General features: G+C 37.3%; 1 protein-coding gene across 2 annotated transcripts in view; it reads left to right on the top strand.

Annotated features, from left to right (window-relative positions):
* LOC125226920 (sodium-coupled monocarboxylate transporter 1-like) overlaps positions 1-21,699 on the top strand; it is a 46,491-nt gene extending 24,792 nt beyond the window's left edge. Inside the window, exons 4-13 of one of the 2 annotated variants that reach the window (XM_048131100.1) lie at positions 83-148; positions 6,496-6,547; positions 7,132-7,199; positions 7,999-8,153; positions 14,549-14,689; positions 15,776-16,000; positions 17,025-17,206; positions 18,206-18,450; positions 19,056-19,334; positions 20,256-21,698. In XM_048131100.1, coding sequence (XP_047987057.1) covers positions 83-148; positions 6,496-6,547; positions 7,132-7,199; positions 7,999-8,153; positions 14,549-14,689; positions 15,776-16,000; positions 17,025-17,206; positions 18,206-18,450; positions 19,056-19,334; positions 20,256-20,300 — 1,458 coding nt within the window. In that variant the 3' untranslated portion in view covers positions 20,301-21,698. Of the gene's footprint in view, positions 1-82; positions 149-6,495; positions 6,548-7,131; positions 7,200-7,998; positions 8,154-14,548; positions 14,690-15,775; positions 16,001-17,024; positions 17,207-18,205; positions 18,451-19,055; positions 19,335-20,255 lie in introns of both variants that reach the window. The other variant, XM_048131101.1, reaches the window with a different exon arrangement.
* Positions 21,700-22,138: the final 439 nt, after the last annotated feature.

Below are 22,138 nucleotides of genomic sequence, written 5' to 3'. Positions count from 1 at the left end.
GTAGGTTACACATATTTTAACAGTGCAATTACATTTTATGTTTCTTTTTCACAACTTAATCCTATGTTTCTTTTTGTTCCAGTACTTAGAGTTCAGATTCAACCGTCACGTTCGGGCCGTAGCATCATTACTTTTCTTATTGGACGAGGTAAGTTACTAATACTACTAATTACCACCAAGTTATTAAGTAGGTATCCATTATTTGCAGTTTAGATAGGTTTAACTATTATTAAATCCATGTTATCTTTGCAATCTACAAGCTTAACAATGAACACACGAGACTGCATAAATATTATCATCTGTGATTAAAGAAAGATCTAGTCTTCTATGTTTTTTACAAATAAAATCTAGGTACTTAAGTTGATGTTTACTACCAAATATATTTCAAATTGTAAGGATGTATGTTTACATACATCGATATCTAGTATTTAGTTGGCTATGTAGATGTTGTAAGACTTGACCTATGTATACCGGGTACCTATATCAAGATATTGATGCCAAAGTAATTATTAATTGCAAGTATTTTTAGAACAGTTTTTATTAGAACACAACTAAGTAGTTCTTTGTTCTTTACAAACACTTGTCTTGACGTACTGACTAACAGACGTAACCTAAAAAAAGCAAATCAAGGTATAAATAAAGACAAATTCATCAATTATGAAACAATTATTGAGGTTGTTGTAATATTGTAATATTACATAAAAACACAAACGTTGATTGGCGTAACATATAATTTGCCTAATGTGTTCGGCACAAAAACACAATTTTTTTAAATTACTGTATGACAATATTTAAATATTTTAGTAGGTATTTATTTACATTGATATAGAGTATGATAATAATAACATAATTTAAATACTGAAGTCAGAAAATCGAGATTTCAACATGTAAATACGTACCTGTCTGCGTAAGGTATACTTACTTATGTAGTTCAGTGCTCAATAAACCCCTGAACAATTATTTACTGTTCTGTCTCGTCGATTATGACTGAAGGTTTATGAATAATAAAATGATGATAATTCATGATATTGTATAAAGCAAATGTTGCTTGCTTATCTTTTAGTGAACGCTAAATAAATACTGTGTATGAAATGCCTAGGCGTCGGTGATGGTAAATCTTTTTAGGTTAGGTACCGCAAAACTTGTAATTAGTAAACACTCGCAAGTGATGGTAAGTTTTTGACGTCTTAGAAGTAAAACCACTAACTATGGTCCAAAATTAACTGTAGGGTGCATTGAGGTAATTTCGATGTACAGAAATGCTCGGGTTTCGAAAGAAGAATCTTGATGTGATGGATATAATGGTGATTTTTATGTGACTTTCGAAATTAGACGACTTTCGAAATTACCCCAATGCACTCTAAATATTTCGTTCAGGTTCAGTTCAGTTTTACTATATTTTTTTGTAATTCTAAGGCAGACTGATTATGGATGAAAATACTCGGACTACATTGGAAATAATACTTTTTTTAACTTTTGGACTTGCAGTATTGGTTGGTGGTGGACTATATGTAGTTGGGTATTAGTTTTAGGAAAAAAAATCTTGGACGAATACGCTATTGAGTAACATAATATTTAAAAAAAAACATGGTAGTCTTCCGTCTTCGAAATAAATGCTAATTGGTAAACGAGGTAATATTTTGTACAGGCATTTAACACTTTATCGAGAAAAAATGGTTATTTTCATATGCATAACACTTTATGCCTATACGACGTCACATAGTCACCTTCTTTCGCCGTTTTAAAATAAAAAGGTTGGAAATTCATCACAAATTGCAAAAAAAAAAAATTAAAACGTTTCTACAATGTTAAGCGCGTTAAACTAGGTAAAACACCAATTTAATGCAATGACGTACTTTTATGTTCACTTACGCAAATAATTACAAGAACATATTTGTTTGTCGATACTTCATCATTTAATTAAAGTGACACAAATAAATAAAATGAACAGGCAAGGTTAAATATTGACCAACTACTTATTTAGCATTTATTTTTATTATAAATTAAACTAAAGCATTATGACACAATGAAGCAGGTGGTCACTATATTTTTCTTAATTACATGAGAGGTCTATTTTTTTACCTGCGTGAGTTACGCTTAATACCTAAGTACATATTTTTTATTCATTTCATAAATATATCGATACTAAGTACGTACTTTTATGACTTAGGTATTTATTATTTTTACAAATCCGAAGGCATTCTCATCATTTTACAAAGTTAGGCTTAGCGTAAGTCTTAGCTTAAACCATGTTTGTACCAAAATTGCGACGGAAAATTACTGCGAGAGCGTGCAAAAAGCTAGCTAGCTAACCTGTCCGTAATGGTCAAAACCAAAATACTGTTCGTGAGTCTTATTCCCTGTACATACGTTTCAATACGGATGCATATTTTTCGAACAGCCGGCCTAACCGAAGTGATGATCGTTGATGCTAAGTGGTGATTGAAACACAGTCTCTGTCGCGAAACTATATAAGAGCGATAGGGAGAGCTATATGCGTACACAGCGTAAGCGATTGCCACGATGGTCAGGCACCCAGGTTAGAGAGGTCGTTCGCATTATTTGCAACACACGGACTTTGCCCGGTATGGTGTCGATTGATTGGTATCGTCAACATCAATTGTCCGCTATTGCTCATTATTGATCGCAAACGAAGATACCGCGGCATTTAGGTCCCTCTGTAACTGACAACAATCGCTGGCAAGTGACAGTTTTTTTGATGAACTTTTTTTTGTCGAAAGATTTTCCTGCAATTTTGTTCTATTTTTAGGCTATTGAATACTTAAATAAATAAAAAACATATATTTGACACTTCGTCGAGAAATTAAATATGTGCTGGCGCGTATGAAAGTAGTTCACCTCAAGACCCAGCCTTGTATCAGCTGACAGCTCATTTAAAATCTTTAACTGTCAATCTGTAATATTTTGTATGTACATTACATCAGAGGCCGGGAAAATGAGGATTGCCGGCCAAGTAGGTATACAGACAGAAACAATTTTGTAGAAGTATAATTTATTACAAGTGAGGAACTTAATTTCATTGATTATAGGATAAAATAGGTCGTTTACGATAAAATAAGATCGATTCAGAATGAACGGCTAGTATTATTGATTAAATGAGCATTTCTTTTTTTTTGCCATTTTTTTTTATTTTGATTGTTTTAGGGAATTTTAGGTCAATTGTACTCAGAATCACGAGTACTTTCAATCTCACTGAGAGACAAAGTGTCCCAGAATTTCCATACATTTTTGTTATTTCCTACCCCATACAACATGTATTTAATAAGAAAAAATCGTATGGGACAATTTTTTTAACTACTAGGATTGAAAAAGCTAGTAATTCTGAGTAGAAATAGCATATTTTTTTTCAAAAATATCACATTTCATAAAAGTGGCAAAAAAAGAAATGCTCAAATATTTTAATTTAAAATTTAATTTTACATGTCAGCGTTCATATTTAATTTGATGATCGCATCATGTCATGTATATTTAAGCAAAAGGCTTAATTATAATTACGTGCGTAACAGAAAGATTCTCGGCCAAGGCCTCGTTCTGAAGACGGACTTTGTACGAAGTACGCTAGTTGACATCGTGATAAAATCCCTCAACAATGTCCAATTAAGGTTGATACACTACAATAATAGGAAGTAATTAACCGATGGAGATGTTTCCATACTCTAAGGTTGGAAAGATCATTTAGGTCATTGTCCAAATACAAATAAATATTATAGGACATCTTTACACAGATTGACTGAGTCTTCGGAGGAAATATAGACTGGAGTAGCCTTCATGTTGCGTCTACGTACAAATAATTCTGCCAAGATTCGCGGGAGGTGAGGAAATAACACATGTAAAGGAGTACTCACAAATGCAAAAAATATTATTGTCAATACACACGCACATTATGATAAAAAAATAACACATGCTCATTATGATGCACACAGACATATCACACATGGAAATACTTCGTAGAAACACAGTGTGTACGGACACTAAATGCGCACGTGTGTGTCTCAAACTATAGGGATGAAGCAGGCATCGATAACAGAAGTCGATAATAATTAATCAAGCAAATTATAATTTTAATGATGTCGTTGTTTTTTCTAGATCTGTTTAATGTTTGGCACTATTATAATCATATTAAAATTCACTAATGACAATCCTGGGTAGTAGGTATCACGCGGGTGGACAAGCGATGGATAATACGATTAGTAGGTAAAGAAATATTTGACATTTTGACAAAACATTAATTTATTTTTCCAGACTAACTAATCAACGACGTTTACTGCGGTTGGTGGTACTAAATCATTATAAACAAACTTGGTTAAATAAATAAACTAGAAATGGTTTAGTCTTCATTAACTGTTATCAATACTGGTTCAAAGTGAAAAGTTTATTAAGTACATGTAATAAAACTCAAATCATTCTCTTTCGGAAAATTGCAAATATATTTCAAATAAATTGTGTGATCAAGGTTTGCAAATCATACTTTTTTATCGATAGTTGGTATTTTATCGACCATGCCCACATCTCTAAGACGAAGTCTCGGTCAAATGATTTTTCTAATTTTCAATTATCCTTGTCAATATTATTATATGCTCTATTCTAATTGCAATGAGGTTAATTCTTACAAAATATATAAATGAAGTCTCGTGGGGAGTGCGTCTTTTTATGAATAAATTGATATATAAATATCGACCCTATTTTAAACCACATTAGGTAACTTCTTAAACAGCAAAAAATCGAAGTCTCGTGGGGAGTGTTCGTGACGTAATTTCTACCCACCAACAAATTTCAAATCGATTGCATTCGATCACATAAATCGATATTCGATGACGTATGACAAAAATATTATCATTTAGATAATAAAAACAGTAATACAACAATATTAAAATTACTTACAAATGGAATATTATGCCATCTTTTTGCAAACTTGAGGTATTTGAGCGCTTATTACAAGTGTTCACAGCACACGCGGGCATTTTTAATTACCAGTGATATGTGTCGTGGCGATTCTGTGAATGAGCATGAATCGATTGTGAAATTGTATTTACGTGACTTTATGAACATTTGTTCAAGTTTTTTGGCAGAGGGGTAAGTAACTGAAAGGCTACTCCAGTCTATATTTCCTCCGAGACTGAGTCCCACGGTAAGCTCAAGAAGGCTTGTGTTGTGGGTACTCAGACAACGATATATACATTATACAAATACATAGAAAACATCCATGACTCAGGTACAAATATCTGTGCTCATCATACAAATAAATGCCCTTACCGGGATTCGAACCCGGGACCGCGGCTTAGCAGGTCACTACCCGCTAGGCCAGACCAACACAAACAAACAACAAATATGTATCTACAAACATTTATTTTATAAGTGAGCCTTTTCATCCGTCTTTATTTATTTATTTAAACTTTATTGCACAAAGAAGAGACATGTACAAATGGCGGACTTAATGCCAAAAGGCATTCTCTACCAGACAGTCTCTATCAGTCTTTATAGATAGCTTGATAAAAATGTTACTTGGTTAAAATTTTATAGTTAACATAAAGTTTCGACGACCGGTCTGGCGCAGTCGGTAGTGACCCTGCCTGCTACGCCGCGGTCCCGGGTTCGAATCGGGTAAGGGCATTTATTTGTGTGATGAGCACAGATATTTGTTCCTGAGTCATGGATGTTTTCTATGTATACAATTATTTATATATTATATATATCGTTGTCTGAGTAGTCACAACACAAGCCTTCTTGAGCTTACCGTGGGCCTCAGTCAATCTGTGTAAGAATGTCCTATAATAATATTAAAAATAAAATAAATTAATACAACGCAGGGCAGCTTGTGGCGAGCTGTTGGGGAACAGCGACCCCACGTACCCGAGTGCTCCTGGGGAGTCCTGTTACCCGTAAGGCGGGTGGGTGGGACAGTACTCTCTACCTCTGGCTTGCCTTGGCTGGCCGTCCAGAGTGGAGTCGTTAGGGCTACATGCCCCAGGGGTGGAAGTGAAAATTTATATACCATAGATCAAGCAAACGTATCTACTTAGCGTGTCAAATGAACTCAGTGAAATCCACTGAGTTGTCCGTCTTTACTCGCAGCTTGCAGCTTTCGGGCGTCAATTTTTGTAAGTTGAAGTCAACCAAAACATAAAAAATGCCTCGTTACGTGATATTAAATTGCAACAACACAAAAATTATGAACAAGCAAGAGCCTGAGACATATTTAAAATTACAGGCAAGAATCAACTTCAGTACAAAATTTGACACGCTCGGCCCCTATACAAATATATGAATTTGTTTCTTCTATCTAAATTAAGTTCTGTGGTCTATTACAAAGTAGTTTTTTTTACATTCCTCTAATTTTTTATCTAAAAGTTGAATCAATACCGTACATATCAAGAAAATAATAATGCATTTTATGATAATTTGGCTTTATTTTAATGAGTTATGCGTCAAATACTCGTGAATCTAGGGAATCATTGATTATGTATTTAATTTCAGGTATTGTTCCTGCCTATGGTCGTATATGTACCTGCATTAGCATTTAATCAATGTAAGTAATATTGTAATTACTGTTTTGTACTCACCTTTAAACTTTTTACTTTGTAATGAAAATTATGTTTAGGGATTAAAAAAGTAAGTATGTAAAATAAGACTTTTATACTCTCCATCCCTTCAACCGTCAATTTTTTTTGCTTTCTTCACCTGCATATTTAATTATGTTTAGGTATTGATTAAGTTCTAACTTGGTCCTAACCCTCAAGTGCAATCACAGTGCAACATTCTAAGTATTAAATGACAGCTGGCATCGCGTCCGAAATACATAAATACATATAACCATCCAAAGAGCCTGCACCTTCTACTTATTTATGTAGGCAATAGAAGAATAGGGTCCCTATTGCATAGAACTGCAAGACAGCATTTTCAAATTGTGGCTAGCAATAATTTTGTGATGATAATTGAAAACTAAACTAGTAAGCATACACAATAAGTAGTTGTCGAAGAAAATATAAATTGTAGGTACAAGGGCTTTATCAGAAAGAGATTTTCTCCAAGAAGAGGCACCTTATCGGTCGAAATGTAGATAAGTTTGATTTCCATTTTATTTGCAAGCTTTGTCTGACGCTTTCCTTGCAGTGACGGGGTTCAACGTGTTTTACGTCGGCGGCCTCATGGTTGCCATTTGTGGGATTTACACAGCATTAGTGAGTATTATTTTGCCTTGCATTATTATCTTTATTTAGTTATTTGAAAATAAGTAGCGCTTATAATGAGTAAAATGCTCCCCAGAATGCAAAAACTATATTTAGACAACGACTGTAGTAGAATTGCTGTTGTAGTAACATGCTAATGAAGAAAATGGTCAATGTATGTACCAAGCTATGAAGCTTCAATAACTACATTCTCAGTTAAATGTCAGAAGTGTAAACTTTGCGCTGTAGAAAGAGCCAAATAGTACTAAATGTATGACTACTTTATGGTTTCTCTTCATACAATCTTTAAGTACCGCAAAACACTCAGCTCCTATGGTTCAAAACAAGAACGATTTAATACGGGACTGAAAAAGCCCATACAAAAAAGCGTTCCCCTGAAATGTAGGGGCCTTTTAGGCTTAAACCTAGATGGCGCTGTTCGCAGCCTGAAAGTGGCCAAAATCATATTTTCCTCAAATATTTATGCGTGTTTTTATTTTTTATAAAAACAAATGACATATTTCTTTTTTTATTTTAAAATCATGATATCACGTCAATACATATTTTGAAAAAAATTAAGTTTTTAGGCATCATCAGTGTAGTTATGGTAGTATTTAATAGGTGGCGCTAAAAATCGAGGTACGATTCTTAGTGTGAAGTATGTAAGTCTGTAAGTCCTATATAAATAATCCTTGGTTCAAAATATGTTTGTCTAAAATCGTTCATGTTCTTATGTTTCTCTGTACTGGCTGATATTACGTCTACGGAACTCAAGGACTTTAAAGTCTTTAATTGTGTGTATGTGATACAGGGCGGGCTAAGAGCAGTGGTATGGACGGACTCGGTGCAGACTGGTGTGATGTTCATTGGCGTCATTCTGGTGGCGGCGGCGGGCACAGTTGCCGTTGGCGGCTTCTTCTCAGTGTTGGATGTGGCCACTCAGTCCGGAAGAGTGCAGCTCTCAAAGTAAGCAACTAGTTCAATACTGTGGTGCCTAATAACGTCATTCAGCAAGGCTCCTTGAGCAAGTTATAGCAAAATCATAAAATACCGGGACTGGGGTGGGATTCTGTAGCTATGTCAAAGCGGTTCAGCTCAACTTGCGTTCTCGCGCGAGTCCATATGTCAAACGTGACTTCAAGTAGGTATGGATAGGATATGGGTTCGCGGGCGAGCGCAAGTTGTGCTTGACCGCGAGATGTGGTATTCATTGCCGTCATTCTGGTGGTGGCAGTTGCATTGTAGTTCAGCCAGGCAGGGTGCAGCTCTCCAAGTAAGCAAGTAATGAAATATATTAGTAGAATTTTCGTATTAATGGATGGAATCAGGCGTTACTTTGCCCATGCTAAACGTAAACTAGAACTTTCCTTTGCTAATCCGCGAATAGCAAAGGAAAGTTCTAGTTTACGATTAGAATTGTCACTACCTTTCCCAGGTGCCCTAAGCGAGCCAACGAGCCATGGCAAAATTCGAAGTAAGAATATGGGTATCTATTTACACAGGGTAGTTTAGGACCATCGGGGGCATCGGATTGTATTATTTTATTACCAATCGAGTATTACGCACCAAATTGATGAAGACAACAAGCACCGTCGTTTTAACGTTCTAATTTATATTTAATGTCATAGGTAGACTCTTACTAGGCAGAAGGTGGCCCTATTTCTGCTCCAAAACTTTCTACTTTAATGGGCAGTTGCATCAACCACATTTGACAGACACATTATCGTCACGCAGCAGACGTCTATGGAATAAAATTTATCGAACGCTTTAACGATGATGGTTTCATGCAACCGGCCCTAATTGTCCTATTTAACCTTTACTTTTATTGCTATAGATAAAATTATATAGTGGCATAAGTAGCGTAAGACATCATTTTGTCTGTCTTAAAGATAACAAGTTAAACATTTTTACAGCTGAGTAGTTAATAAATAAACCATGAAAATGGTAGTATTTTATTAACTATAAACAAAAGGTCGTTAAAACAACGACACTTATCAGAAAATGTTATGTTTACTAAAGGTGATGCAACTAATCTGCGGGGTTTTGGTAAATTGCTTTATCCACGTGATAAAATAAGTGTGACATTTTTGTATATCGTGATTTTAAGCGATAGCGCTGCGCTGTGATGATGTTGCCACGTAAACATAAGTAAGGTCAGTGTGGGGAAGACCGTCTACGTATTGACAATAATATATCTACGTAACCTCCGAAGGTATACCAGTTTTTCATCCTTAAGCCATTGGTCTTGAATACATATCCCTAGGACGAACACTAGTTAACAATAAACTTGATTCGTGTTTCGAACTCGAGCATCGAGTTCAACATGGTTCCGCAAAAAATTAAAATAAAATAGAAGCAGTCGGAATATTTGTATATCATGTATGTAACGTAGTCATTTAATAACCGTTCTTTCTGACTAGTTCTATTAATTAACTTCGAAATACAGTTTTGGTAATGATTCGTATGGTGTTACTAATATCATTCGAAAGTATTAAATAAAAATGACATAGTTGTGAAGAATTATAAGTGGTGAACAGAACTAAGCCTACTTACACTGCATTACTCATCATCATATTTAAGTTGGTAGTGTTTGTATAGATTGTGTAACATGCGGCGACAAATATTTCAAAAGAGAGTTATGTATTTTAGAAATAAAAGTAAGCATTTTGAATCCAATTATTTATTTAAACAGAAAACATAATATTTGCGCACCCTTGACGAAACATATTTGATAAAGGTTGTCCGTCAGACGGCAGAAACTGAACCCTGGAGGCACAGAGGGTCATATCGAAACTATGACTAGTGGCACAAACTGTGCACTTCTCAAGCAAAATCATTTCGTCTTCCACGTCGATATATATGCTGGCGTTAGGAAGTGCATCAAAAAAAGATTCTATCAATACATTCTTCGGAAGATGTATAGACATGACTTGTATATTGTTTGCTATTTTTAATAACTGAAACAAATATCGATACCTCTGGGTTCAATTGGCGTAAAGGACATTTTGGCGAAAGTACAGTTTTGTTCAGAATTTCAAGCGCTATCGATCTGTGTAGTTAAAATTTCGAGATCTCTTAAAAAGTTGCCTTTACGACCAAGATTTTCTACTATAGACTTGCAAAAATAGCTTTTCTGAAGGGGCGTAAATATCAAGTCATTAAATATAAATTATTATTTGTGTCGTAAAGGAAATCTACAAATAAAAATATAGTCGTAAGTCACCTTGATATATATTGTTGCCCTTTAAGCCCTTACTTTTTAAGGATCACTTTCTATAGTGGTGTGGTAAAGTTGGGCGTAAAGGACAAGTTTTTTTGTTCTTCGTCCTTTACGACCAGCACTAAAAATATTTTATCCGCAATCGTAATCGATATCTTTGGGTTCAATTGTCGTAAAGGACGTATAATGGAGGTTTCCAAGAGAAAGATAAACCCACTTTTTTGTTTTTTTGACCTATATTAGTGACGTGTTGAAAAATATGCAGATTACAAGTATCTTTAACCTAGTGTAGCAACCGTAGTGATAAACTAAACGATTTAGAAGATAGTCGGTTGTAAAGGACACGTCAAAATGCTATTAACGTCCTTTACACCCATGATTTGATAGGGTCGTAAATGACGGTCTTAGATGATTTTTATACAAATTCGGGGCGTAATTGTAACCGAAATGGTACAAATATATCAAATATATAACAAGTTTACAATTAAAAACTGGAAAAATGTATCAAAATGTACTTAATATGGCATAGAATAGCTACATTAGTTTAATGCAGTGTATTATTTATCTAAGCTATCTTAGCAACAAAAAAGAACAATACTATTTTATATCCAGTTTTGTAATAAAGAAACAATATTTGCTTAAAAACTATCTAATACTTAGGCAACAAATTCAAAGTTATTTTTTTAGTATTCGCCGCTGTCTGAATAGTCAGTAGGTTAGGCATTCAGCCTTTAATTCTAGCAGGGAAACGCTTTCGTAGTATTATTATACTGCGGCGAGATGTAGGTAATTAAAAAAAACACTATGGTAATCAGGGTACGTACCCAAATGCACAAACGCTCACGATACTATCTATTTCGTAGCTATAGTTATATATATCTTTATCGCTCTTATTATTGCACCAGACTGCATTTTTGTCGGCGTCTGGAGTCGACGATTGCCATTCAGCTACGCCGGCAGTAAACTTTAACAGTAGACTATACTAACATTTAGTGCGACAATAACAGGTGCGTTTCGCTAGCGAATGAGCGTTAGCGTTTGGTGACTTGGCTATGTAAATACCCAGGTACTTAAAGCATTGACTATAATATTTCTAGGATTGAACTCATAATTAAGATTATTCTTATTTAACAGGTTTAAAGACTAAATAACAATCTTCTGTTTTAAAATTATCAAAAATATGAATCAACATAGTAGGTAGTCTTGACTACAGTTACTATTATTTATTAGTTGGTCACAGTTTGTATACGCGTCCTAACTTGCGTTTATAAATAGGTACTTAACTCTTAGTTAATCTTACAACTTCTTTAAAGCTACTTTAGACTTAAAATTACTGTCGTATTAATATAGTCTACTGTTCACAGTTGCTGATTAAAGTTTACGTGATTACCATTAGTGTTTTTATATTTACTTAAACTACGAAAGCGTTTCCCAGCTAGAATTAAATACTGAATTCGTAACTTATTGAGACAGCGGCGAGTACTAAAATAATAACTTTCCAAAATATTAGATACTTTTTAAGCAAATGTTGTTTCTTTATTGCAAAACTGGATATAAAATAGTCTTGTTCTTTGTCTTTGCTAAATATTTAGAAAAATATACACTGTAACACTATTGTGGCTATTCTATGCCATATTAACTACGTTTTGATACATTTTTCAAGTTTCTCAATTGTAAACTAAGCTAAAAACAGTTGCCATTTGTACCATTCCGGTTACATTTACGCCCCGAATTTGTATAAAAATCATCTAAGACCGTCATTTACGACCCTATCAACTCTAATTGTTCAAAAAAATCGTGGGTGTAAAGGACGTTCATAGCATTTTGACGTGTCCTTTACAACCATCTAACTTCTAAACCGTTTAGTTTATCACTACGGTTGCTACACTAGGTTAAGGATACTAAAAATCTACATATTTTTCTATAAACGTCACAAATATAGGTCAAAAAACAAAAAAGATATAAACATTTTTCTAAAAAAAAGTTGTTTTTTGCTTCTCCTGAAAACCTGCATTTTGTCCTTTACGCCAATTGAACTCAAAGGTATCGATATTTATGTATTAAGTATACAAATATTTATGTAAATATTTATGTATTAATGACATCTGAATCTCTACTGAGTTTTTGAAGTCGTAATCGAGCAAAATGAGGCAAAGGGTGTTTATTGAATCCTGAACGAAGTAAAGGAATCTCTAATCTCGCTACGCTCGGGATTCAAAATTAGTATCCTGAGCGTAGTGAGGGATTCAAGTATTAACGCTCAAGGTGGAAATAATTTTGCTACCATGCGACATATACAATTTTTCACGTCACCTATGAGGTAATTACCAAAATATTAATAATGAATGTACCTACTGCAAATCAGTAGTACGAACTTAATCTACAACAATTTATAAACGATCATGAAACATAATGTCAAAACTCTTTTCATTGAATTAATATGTTATACTGGCAACATAAAATCCTTGAACAGAAAAGAACCACTCAGCTCCTCCAAGACTCGAGTTTGTAATATTCATACTCCCCGAGTTACACACAATGTTTTTCATCACACTTGGAACATAAAAATATGTAAAAAGATAAAAAAAATTGAATACGGTACTAGAAATTTCATAACTCCCTTGGGAGAACGATTTTTCTATAACTCACGCTCCGCCTGCGTGTACAATCACATTTAGTGTGCGAGTGTGACGAAAAAAATTACGCATTCATTCATACTGTAGTGACTATAGCAAAACCAAGCATTGCTAAGAAATGTTACCAAACTAATTCACGTATCTTAATATCCTATTACGTTTTCTTAATTAACATAATTTCAAAAACAGATAAGTAGTTGGATTTATATAAGCCTGTAATATCGTGACTAAATTGTATTCGCAGGTGTTCGTTGGAAAAACAGTATTATGCAATATCTGGACCTGAAAAGAAAAGGTTATGAACCCCATCTACGGGACATATGCCGGTCTTGCCTTATAAATAGAAAATGCTTATATGTTCAAAATTTCAACGTTATTTTAATAGTTATCTAGCACATTCTTCCCCGTTATTACGTAAAATATCAATGATCATGATTTTGGAACTTAGTCTCATATGAAATTACGCGACAACAAGCACTAGACGGTCTTTCTGTGCTCATCGCGGGAGGACGGTCAACCCGCCGAGCCTTAAAAAAAGTGATTTTTATCACTTAAAAGTACCTTACTTCACCAAAATACTGTAAAAGCTTTGTAAAATATAGTATTTTCTATCCCATAGGACCATGCGCATTACGCCAGACTGCATTAATTATAGAGTTTTATCCACTCAAACTTTATTTCAAATAAACTATGACGGTCTTGCCCGCACTGACCTTAAAGTATAATTATATGATCAGCATATCCTCACAGCTGCGCAAAATGGTGACGGCAAAGAATTCTTAGAACAAGATAAATAAAAAGAAACGTAAAATGTATAAAATGCAAGACTGTGCTGTCAAAATTATCGACGGTATCAATATTGTAAACCGCATTTCTATTTGCAATATTGGTACTAGAAGAATCATGGTCTAGTCTAGGTCAAAGAGAATATAATCACTACGTTTTAGTCTAGGTCTAGTATGGGTTTTTGTCGCTTACATTACATGTCGCTGTTTTTTAGAATTACTAAGTTAACATATTTTTTGTATAATCTTAGTTTCTTATATAATTATGTAAATATGTTCATGTAAATAAAGAGATACAGAAGTTTTTTGTTAAATTTAAAGTACAGTTTACATTTATATATAACTAGCTTTTCCCCGCGGCTTCGCTCGCGTTAGAAAGAGACAAAAAGTAGCCTATGTCACTCTCCATCCCTTCAACTATCTCCACTATAAAATCACGTTAATTCGTCGCTCCGTTTTGCCGTGAAAGACGGACAAACAAACAGACACACACACTTTCCCATTTATAATATTAAATATGGATGAATATCATCCTCACGGGCCTCACAGCTGAGCAAGAGCGGTGACGGCATTGAACCACTAACTATAAATGCAGGTGCTCACAGAACTAGATGCAAGCCTGTGCTGTCAATATTGTATGAAGTATATCTACAGTTTACATATTACTTATGTACTTAATATACCTACTTGTGAATATAATATACCTACTTTTTTTCGTAGTTGGAGCTTTTCTCCTTACGAGCGTCAGACGGGATGGGGCGCCGTTTTCGGCGGCATGATCTACTGGACGTGTTTCAACTCCGTTAACCAGACCATGGTGCAGCGGTACATTGCGTTACCGTCTAAGCGGCAGGCCATCTAGTAAGTACTTTGTAAAAAAATATTATGTTCATGTTATTTAGAAACTGAAATAAAAAAATACCAAAATATGGTCTCCAGTGCCGCGGGTTCGAACCCCGGCTCGCACCAATGAGTTTTCGGAACTTATGTGCGAAATATCATTTGATATTTGTCAGTCTCTTTTCGGTGAAGGAAAACATCGTGAGGAAACTGGACTAATTCCAATAAGCTCTAGTTACCCTTCGGGTTGGACCATCAGATAGCAGTCGCTTTCGTAAAACTAGTGCCTACGCCAAATCTTGGAATCGTTGTTAAAGCGGACCCCAGGCTTCCATGAGCCGTGGCAAATGCCGGGATAACGCAAGGAGGATGGTGATAGTCTCCAGTGCCCGAGGCTTGGACTGAACCAGCGTCCTCTATAATCGCGGCAGATGTCTATAAACCAATCGGCTACTCGGGTCACAGCTACATAAGTCGATTTTTTCCGTTATATTGCAATTTATTTCGGCATCTAGACTGGCAGATAAAATTAAGTCTTAGTAGATACTGTGAGTCCTACAAAAAAACAACACAGGTTAAAATATGTTCATTTCAACATAATCGACATTTCTGAAGAGCATTTTAAAACTAACTCGTCTTAAGAAAGACCTATGTAGTATGATCTATCTGTAAACATGACCTAATTACAAGTTATATCACAATCAGCTATAATTGTTTATCTGCACCAGATTATTATGACTAGTCAGAAACAGACAACGCGTTTTTGTATCGAGTAAAGTATCAGTTACGTTTAGCCTATTGTACTTGCTTATTATCTTTGTATTGTGTCTAGTCGGTCGACGTCAGAACCTACGTCAATAAATCATGAATTAACTGACACGACAGATTTGAATCACAGGTTGCAGTTATTGTTTAATTTGCATTATTGTCATCTATTCAATACAATTCAATAACCTATAAAACTGTATAAAAGTTATACATTTTACGTTATACATGTAATACGAAGAGCATGGAAACAGTTACAGGCTCTAGGAACAAGGTCAAGTTATACTAACTAAACCCACGGGAAGCATGGCAATAATCACATACTTAAATCTATGCCCACAGCGCTCTAGCCATGTTCTGCTTTGGGGCCGTCCTAGCCATATCACTGTGCGTGTGGTGTGGCCTGGCCGCGTGGGCCGCGTGGATTCAGGGCGGCTGCGACCCCGGCGGAGTGCCGCTGGTTGATGACCGCCTGCTGCCAGCTTTTGTCACGTATATCAGCAAGCTGCAGCACCTGCCGGGGCTGGCTGGAGTGTTCTTAGCTGGTGTTTTCGGTGCCGGCTTGAGGTAAGCTCGCTCCTTTGTTCTTTGCTCTTCATAATCACCCCATTCACTGAGAGACCTCTCTGCGTGTGGTGCGGCTCTGTGACGTGGGCCTCCTATGTACAGGGCGGTTGCGACCCTGGCGGAGTGCCGCTGGTTGATGACCGCCTGCTGCCAGCTTTTGTCACGTATATCAGCAAGCTGCAGCACCTGCCGGGGCTGGCTGGTGTGTTCTTGGCTGGTGTTTTCGGTGCCGGCTTGAGGTAAGCTCGCTCCTATGTTCTTTGCTCTTCATAATCACCCCATTCACTGAGAGATCTCTCTGCGTGTGGTGCGGCTCTGTGACGTGGGCCTCCTATGTACAGGGCGGTTGCGACCCTGGCGGAGTGCCGCTGGTTGATGACCGCCTGCTACCAGCTTTTGTCACGTATATCAGCAAGCTGCAGCACCTGCCGGGGCTGGCTGGTGTGTTCTTGGCTGGTGTTTTCGGTGCCGGCTTGAGGTAAGCTCGCTCCTATGTTCTTTGCTCTTCATAATCACCCCATTCACTGAGAGATCTCTCTGCGTGTGGTGCGGGTCTGTGACGTGGGCCTCCTAATCCTCCTATGTACAGGGCGGTTGCGACCCTGGCGGAGTGCCACTGGTTGATGACCGCCTGCTGATGCCTGCTTTTGTCACTTATATCAGCAAGCTGCAGCACCTGCTGGGGCTGGCTGGAGTGTTCTTGGCTGGAGTTTTCGGTGCAGGCTTGAGGCTTGAGGTAAGCTCGCTCTATCAACCTGTTCTTTGCTAGTCTTTAGCGCCCCAATGTGGTGACGGTAGCCGCCTGGGTGAAAGATGGCTGCGACCTCGGCAAGCAAACTGCATCATTTGCCGGGGCGCTTGCTGGCGTGTCCACTTAATCACATAATTACAAGTATTAAAATGTTTGCGTTCGTGAAAGTATGGTTCAAAGCATGGTACCTAATTCTGACTAGGTCTTATTTAAATATATTCATCATTCATCATTTCAAAGACTCTTTTCTTATTTAACTTTCTTTTGTCTCAGCTCGCTGTCGGCGGTACTGAACGCGTGCGCGCTGGTGGCAGTAGAAGACATAATGCGCGGCTGGTTACGCTGGCACCTGAAGCCCTTGCACGAAGGCATCATAGCGCGAGTGGTGACCGTCGTGCTCGCCATAATCTCTCTCATCATGCTGATAGTCATTGAGAAACTGGGTGGAGTGCTGGGTAAGCCACAACGACTAGTGTTGCGCGGCTACATGAGCCCTTGAAACTTGCAAGTTGAATCTGAGGAGACAGCTCATGTGGTGATTGTCTTGCTCGCCATTGTATCCTATTTTAGAATACGAGTAGGTATTTCTTGATTTATTTCTTTCTTTGTATTTTGTGTAAAGTGCCTGTGTATTGTAAGTGACAAGTTGCCGATACTGTTCGGTTGGTCACGTTGGCATCTGAAAGTTCTTCTATGACGGCATAATATATCCCCGCGTCCCTCGATCTTGATAATCGCTCCTCACGTTGAATGTTATTGAAAAGCGAGGTGGAGTACTTGTAAGTCAATCAATATCATAAAATTAATTTATAGATCCGGTAACACGCAAAATCTCGTGCAAACATTGTTTTGTCATAATATTTTTTTAGTAAAGTACGTTTACGTTGACGTACCAATTAGTACTCAATCACTTACGTCAAGATCTTCAAATATTGTGCAATTTTGATTGATGTATGTGATACATACCTACTGCAGAATTTTAGATAAGATACAACATAGGATGAAGATGAACTTCGAACCCCGATTTTTGTGTACATAAGTACGTAAGGAACAACGCAGGAATAAATAAATAAATAAATAATAAATAATAAATAAATATTATAGGACATTCTTACACAGATTGACTGAGGCCCACGGTAAGCTCAAGAAGGCTTGTGTTGTGGGTACTCAGACAACGATATATATAATATATAAATACTTATATACATAGAAAACATCCATGACTCAGGAACAAATATCTGTGCTCATCACACAAATAAATGCCCTTACCGGGATTCGAACCCGGGACCGCGGCGCAGCAGGTAGGGTCACTACCGACTGCGCCAGACCGGTCGTCAAAATAACACTAAATTGCATGCAGTCCAACATTTTTTTTAACAAGCGTCAAAATAATTAAGTATTGTAAATTGACAGACATCACTAAAATAAAATTCAACATTAAAACCTGATTCCAGGAGTCGCAACAGCGCTCTCAGCGATCGCCGCCAGCGCCACCTGCGGGATTTTCACTCTCGGCATGGCGTTCCCCTGGGTGGGTCCCCGGGGCGCCATCGCGGGCGCCGTGGCGGGTGCCATCGTGGCTGGAACCACGTCAATGGGCATCCAGGCCGCCTCGGCGCAGGGACTCAGGTCGCCACCCCTCAACTTCACTATGGAGTGCATTAGGAACTCGTCGTACGTGCCGCCTGATGATGTTTTGGTGAGTGTCCGTGCATGACAAAAGTACACATTTGTCGTTGTCGCCCTGGTGGCCCTATGTGAGTTTCGACAAAAAACTCTTTATGTACATAGTTACATACTTATTTCATCATCCTCCTAGCGTTATCACGGCATTTGCCACGGCCACGGCTCATGGGAGCCTGGGGTCCGTTTTGACAGTTAATCCCAAGATTTGGCGTAGGCACTAGTTTTTACGAAAGCGACTGCCATCCGACCTTCCAACTCCAGTTACATATTTATTAAAAAAAAATTAGGTCAAACTTTTTCAGCACACATGACATTTTATTGCACTAGTGCGAGAAGTGGTACTTTACGAAACGTCGTACAATACACGTGCGAAAATTTAAAACACTTCCCTTGGTCGTTTTTTTTAATTTATCGCCACTCTTTTCCGCACTTTTATAGTAAATAATGTCGGTACTGTTACAGCGTAGTTAAATACGGCAATTTACCTGTACCTATGCGATTTTACACACAGAGCTCTAATCTTCTGTTTTTCTTTACTTTAATTTTTGACTTTTTGACTGGTTTAAATTATGCATAACTTGTTTTTTTAATTTAAAAATCCACTAATTACATCCACAGGATCCAGAAACAATATTCCCCCTATTCCGCATCTCGTACCACTGGATCGCGCCGCTCGGCCTCCTCACGACCCTGATCGTCGGCGCCGTGATGGGCTACCTGCTGGACAGCAAAGCATCCATCGTGATGGACAGAGAGCTGTTCACGCCGGCCATATGGCGCTGCCTGCCGCCTGAGGCCCACGAGAGAGCCGGCGAGGTGCGCAGAGCTGCGATGCTGGATAAAGATGTGGAGCCGGCGCCGAATGCTCCGCTTATATTGACTCCTGTAGCAGCTAAGGTAATTATCACAAATATATTTGATATCGGCTGTAACAGAACAGCTCCTCGTCCATGGTGATGGACAGAAGGCTGTTCACGCCGGCCATATGGCGCTGACTGCCGCCTGAGGCCCACGAGAGAGTATAATATGTATATATGAATAGCATTCGCACTGATACGAGTGAAACATGCTTCTGGCTCAATAAATTATATTTTTCTGCAATTGATATAATAACGAAATGAACCGCAAAATGTATGGCCTTTACAAAAAATGAGTTTTGTTAGTTTTGCCTAAACAATTAATGTTAATTTGTCCACCATACCCACTGCGCACGGTCAATCGTCATATAAACGGATGTCCACCGCCGTTGCCTTAATTTTTTCATAATTTTACAGATTTTATTTTACTGATCAATTAAGTATATAAGTAAATTCGATATGTGATAGATTATATTTATTATGAATATACGATTAGTGAAATAAAATCTGAAAAAGGCAACGACGGTGGACATCCATTTATATGATGGTGCGCAGTAGGTGAGCTGAACAAACCAAACTTATTTTTTGTGTAAGTCATACATTTTCCGTTTATTTTGTCATTATTTCAATTGCGGAAAACTAATATAATACATATTTTTGAGAAATTTGTTAGTTTTGTCAGTATCTGCCTTATAACAACTTACTTCTGGCATCAATACGACATGTTTTTTTTTTATTCGCCGTTGCGCTGCGTTTCACAAGTACCAGCTTAATGCATGCGCGATAATTGAAAAAATAATAGCATTTAGTGTCAGAATATGAATTTGCTTCCCAGATTACAACAAGCAGTGAAGTGTAAACTTAGTAGGTATTTATTTTCATGAACGAATTCAAAAAATGCCTGGCAAAATGATTGCCGCAAATGTACCTAAGATATATTTGACCCCTAATATTGTTGCAGGTTGAAATGAACGGGGAGGCCACGGCCGGCAGGTCCGGAAGATGACCTGTGTTCTGAAACATACAAGGTCTGAATTATAGCTACTTATGACCACAAAATACCCAATAAGTATACTTCACATTATCTTACTTGTGGGAAAAACTTTGATGAATCTATAAGCAGTTTGTGATTGTGACGGAGTAGGTACACACTATTTAGGAAGAAACGCGTGCGTGTGCGATGTGATATATCTATTTTGATGTTTGTATGAACAGTCAGGTGATATCTACAAACACTCAGGATCATAATACAAGCGGTCTAGCACAATTTTCCTTCTCATGCACGAGTCAATACATCTAGTAGGCTTGTGCCGTTTCGTTCGTTGATCTGAGCGCTCCGATCTCGTTCAATGGCTCCCACGAACTAGTTCGCTCTTTTAGGTCTTCTGCTCATTTAGTTCAGCCAGACCAGCGACCACTGCGGTCGGAAAGATCAGAATGAATGGGACCGAATAGTGTCGAAATTATACGAATAGTCCACAGATAGTAACCGGACCGAAATAGTAACATTCCGGACCGAAAGGTTGTAAGTAACCGAAGTTAAATATGAAAACTAGACGTTTTTGTGTTGCTCTGCTAAGTAGCTCTCGCTCTCGGTCGGCGCAGTCACACACTCATTCTCGATCCAAACAGCTCGCACTCGCCAATCTTATACTGAACTAAATGAGCAAAGACCGATTCACAGAGCACGGAAAGATTCAGTTAATTTCGGTCATTGATGGGATTTTATTCCTAACAGTTCATAGTTCGTGAACGACACAAGCCTAACATCTAGCACGATTTCAAGGCTTGACTTGCGAGCGAGAACGCAAGTTATGCTAAACCGCCTGATAATTAGGTAGTGGTATAAAATTGGATAATGTGCTATAAACAGTGCTAGGTACTGCCAACATGCAAAATAACCTTAATGGACGGGGCCAATGTAAATGTTACATATTGAATGCTGTAAATTATAGCAGTTACTCGTATGACCGCTTGAATGAAATAAAGTGATAATTCGTGATAACTGATAAATATTGTATAGTTCCTAGCAGGCAAGCATGGTCGCGCGATAAATGATAAAACATTAGGCCGTCCTTATCGCACTATTTGTAAGTTCGACGGCCTGATGTTTTATCATTTATCGCGCGACCATGCTTGCCTGCCTAGTGTTATAATTTATAAATAATAATCACTTCGCTCTTTATTCATAAATAGGCTTCTTGAAGCGCGTTTATGAATAACGGGAATAAAACACTAGGTAAGTAAGTAGGTAGGTAAATAAACGACTACTTATCATAATAGAAAATCAGAACGATGAATAATTTATAGTAATTATAATATTCTAGAAGAGATGTAGGGAACAAATCAAATTATGTTATTAAATATTTTTTGATTTGTTTTTTTTTAAGTAGTGACACTACTATATAAAAAAAATTAATAACATAATTTGATTTGTTCCCTACATCGATAGATGGCAGCACCATCTCTCTCGTTTAGACGGAGAGCTGGCAGGATTTTGGAGTAGGTCCTTGAGGCAACCTGGAAAGGTGCTCAGATGCTTCTCTGATCATAGCCAACATCAGGTCTGCAAGTCTGGCAGCTGGGGAGCGGGGCTTTATCGAGCTATGAATTTTTAAAGATTTAATTTTTTGAGGCCCAAAAAAGGTGTTTGAGGCAACCTGGAATTATTAAAAAGTGAAAATAGAGTTCCTCAGAAGTCGCATAGTATTTATGCCAGATCATTTGGCCGGGTCCTTCACCGTGCCAGAACGGTACAAAGTGGTAAAAAAAAAATTCCAAAAAAGGTTCTTGAGGCAGTCTGTCATTTTTACCAGTGAAAGATGAGGGTCTAAATAGCCATGG

This window comes from Leguminivora glycinivorella, chromosome 6, assembly GCF_023078275.1.
Source record: "Leguminivora glycinivorella isolate SPB_JAAS2020 chromosome 6, LegGlyc_1.1, whole genome shotgun sequence".
NCBI lineage: Eukaryota > Metazoa > Arthropoda > Insecta > Lepidoptera > Tortricidae > Leguminivora > Leguminivora glycinivorella.
The sequence above is the reverse complement of the archived record's forward strand: the minus strand, read 5'-3'. Positions and strand labels throughout refer to the sequence as shown.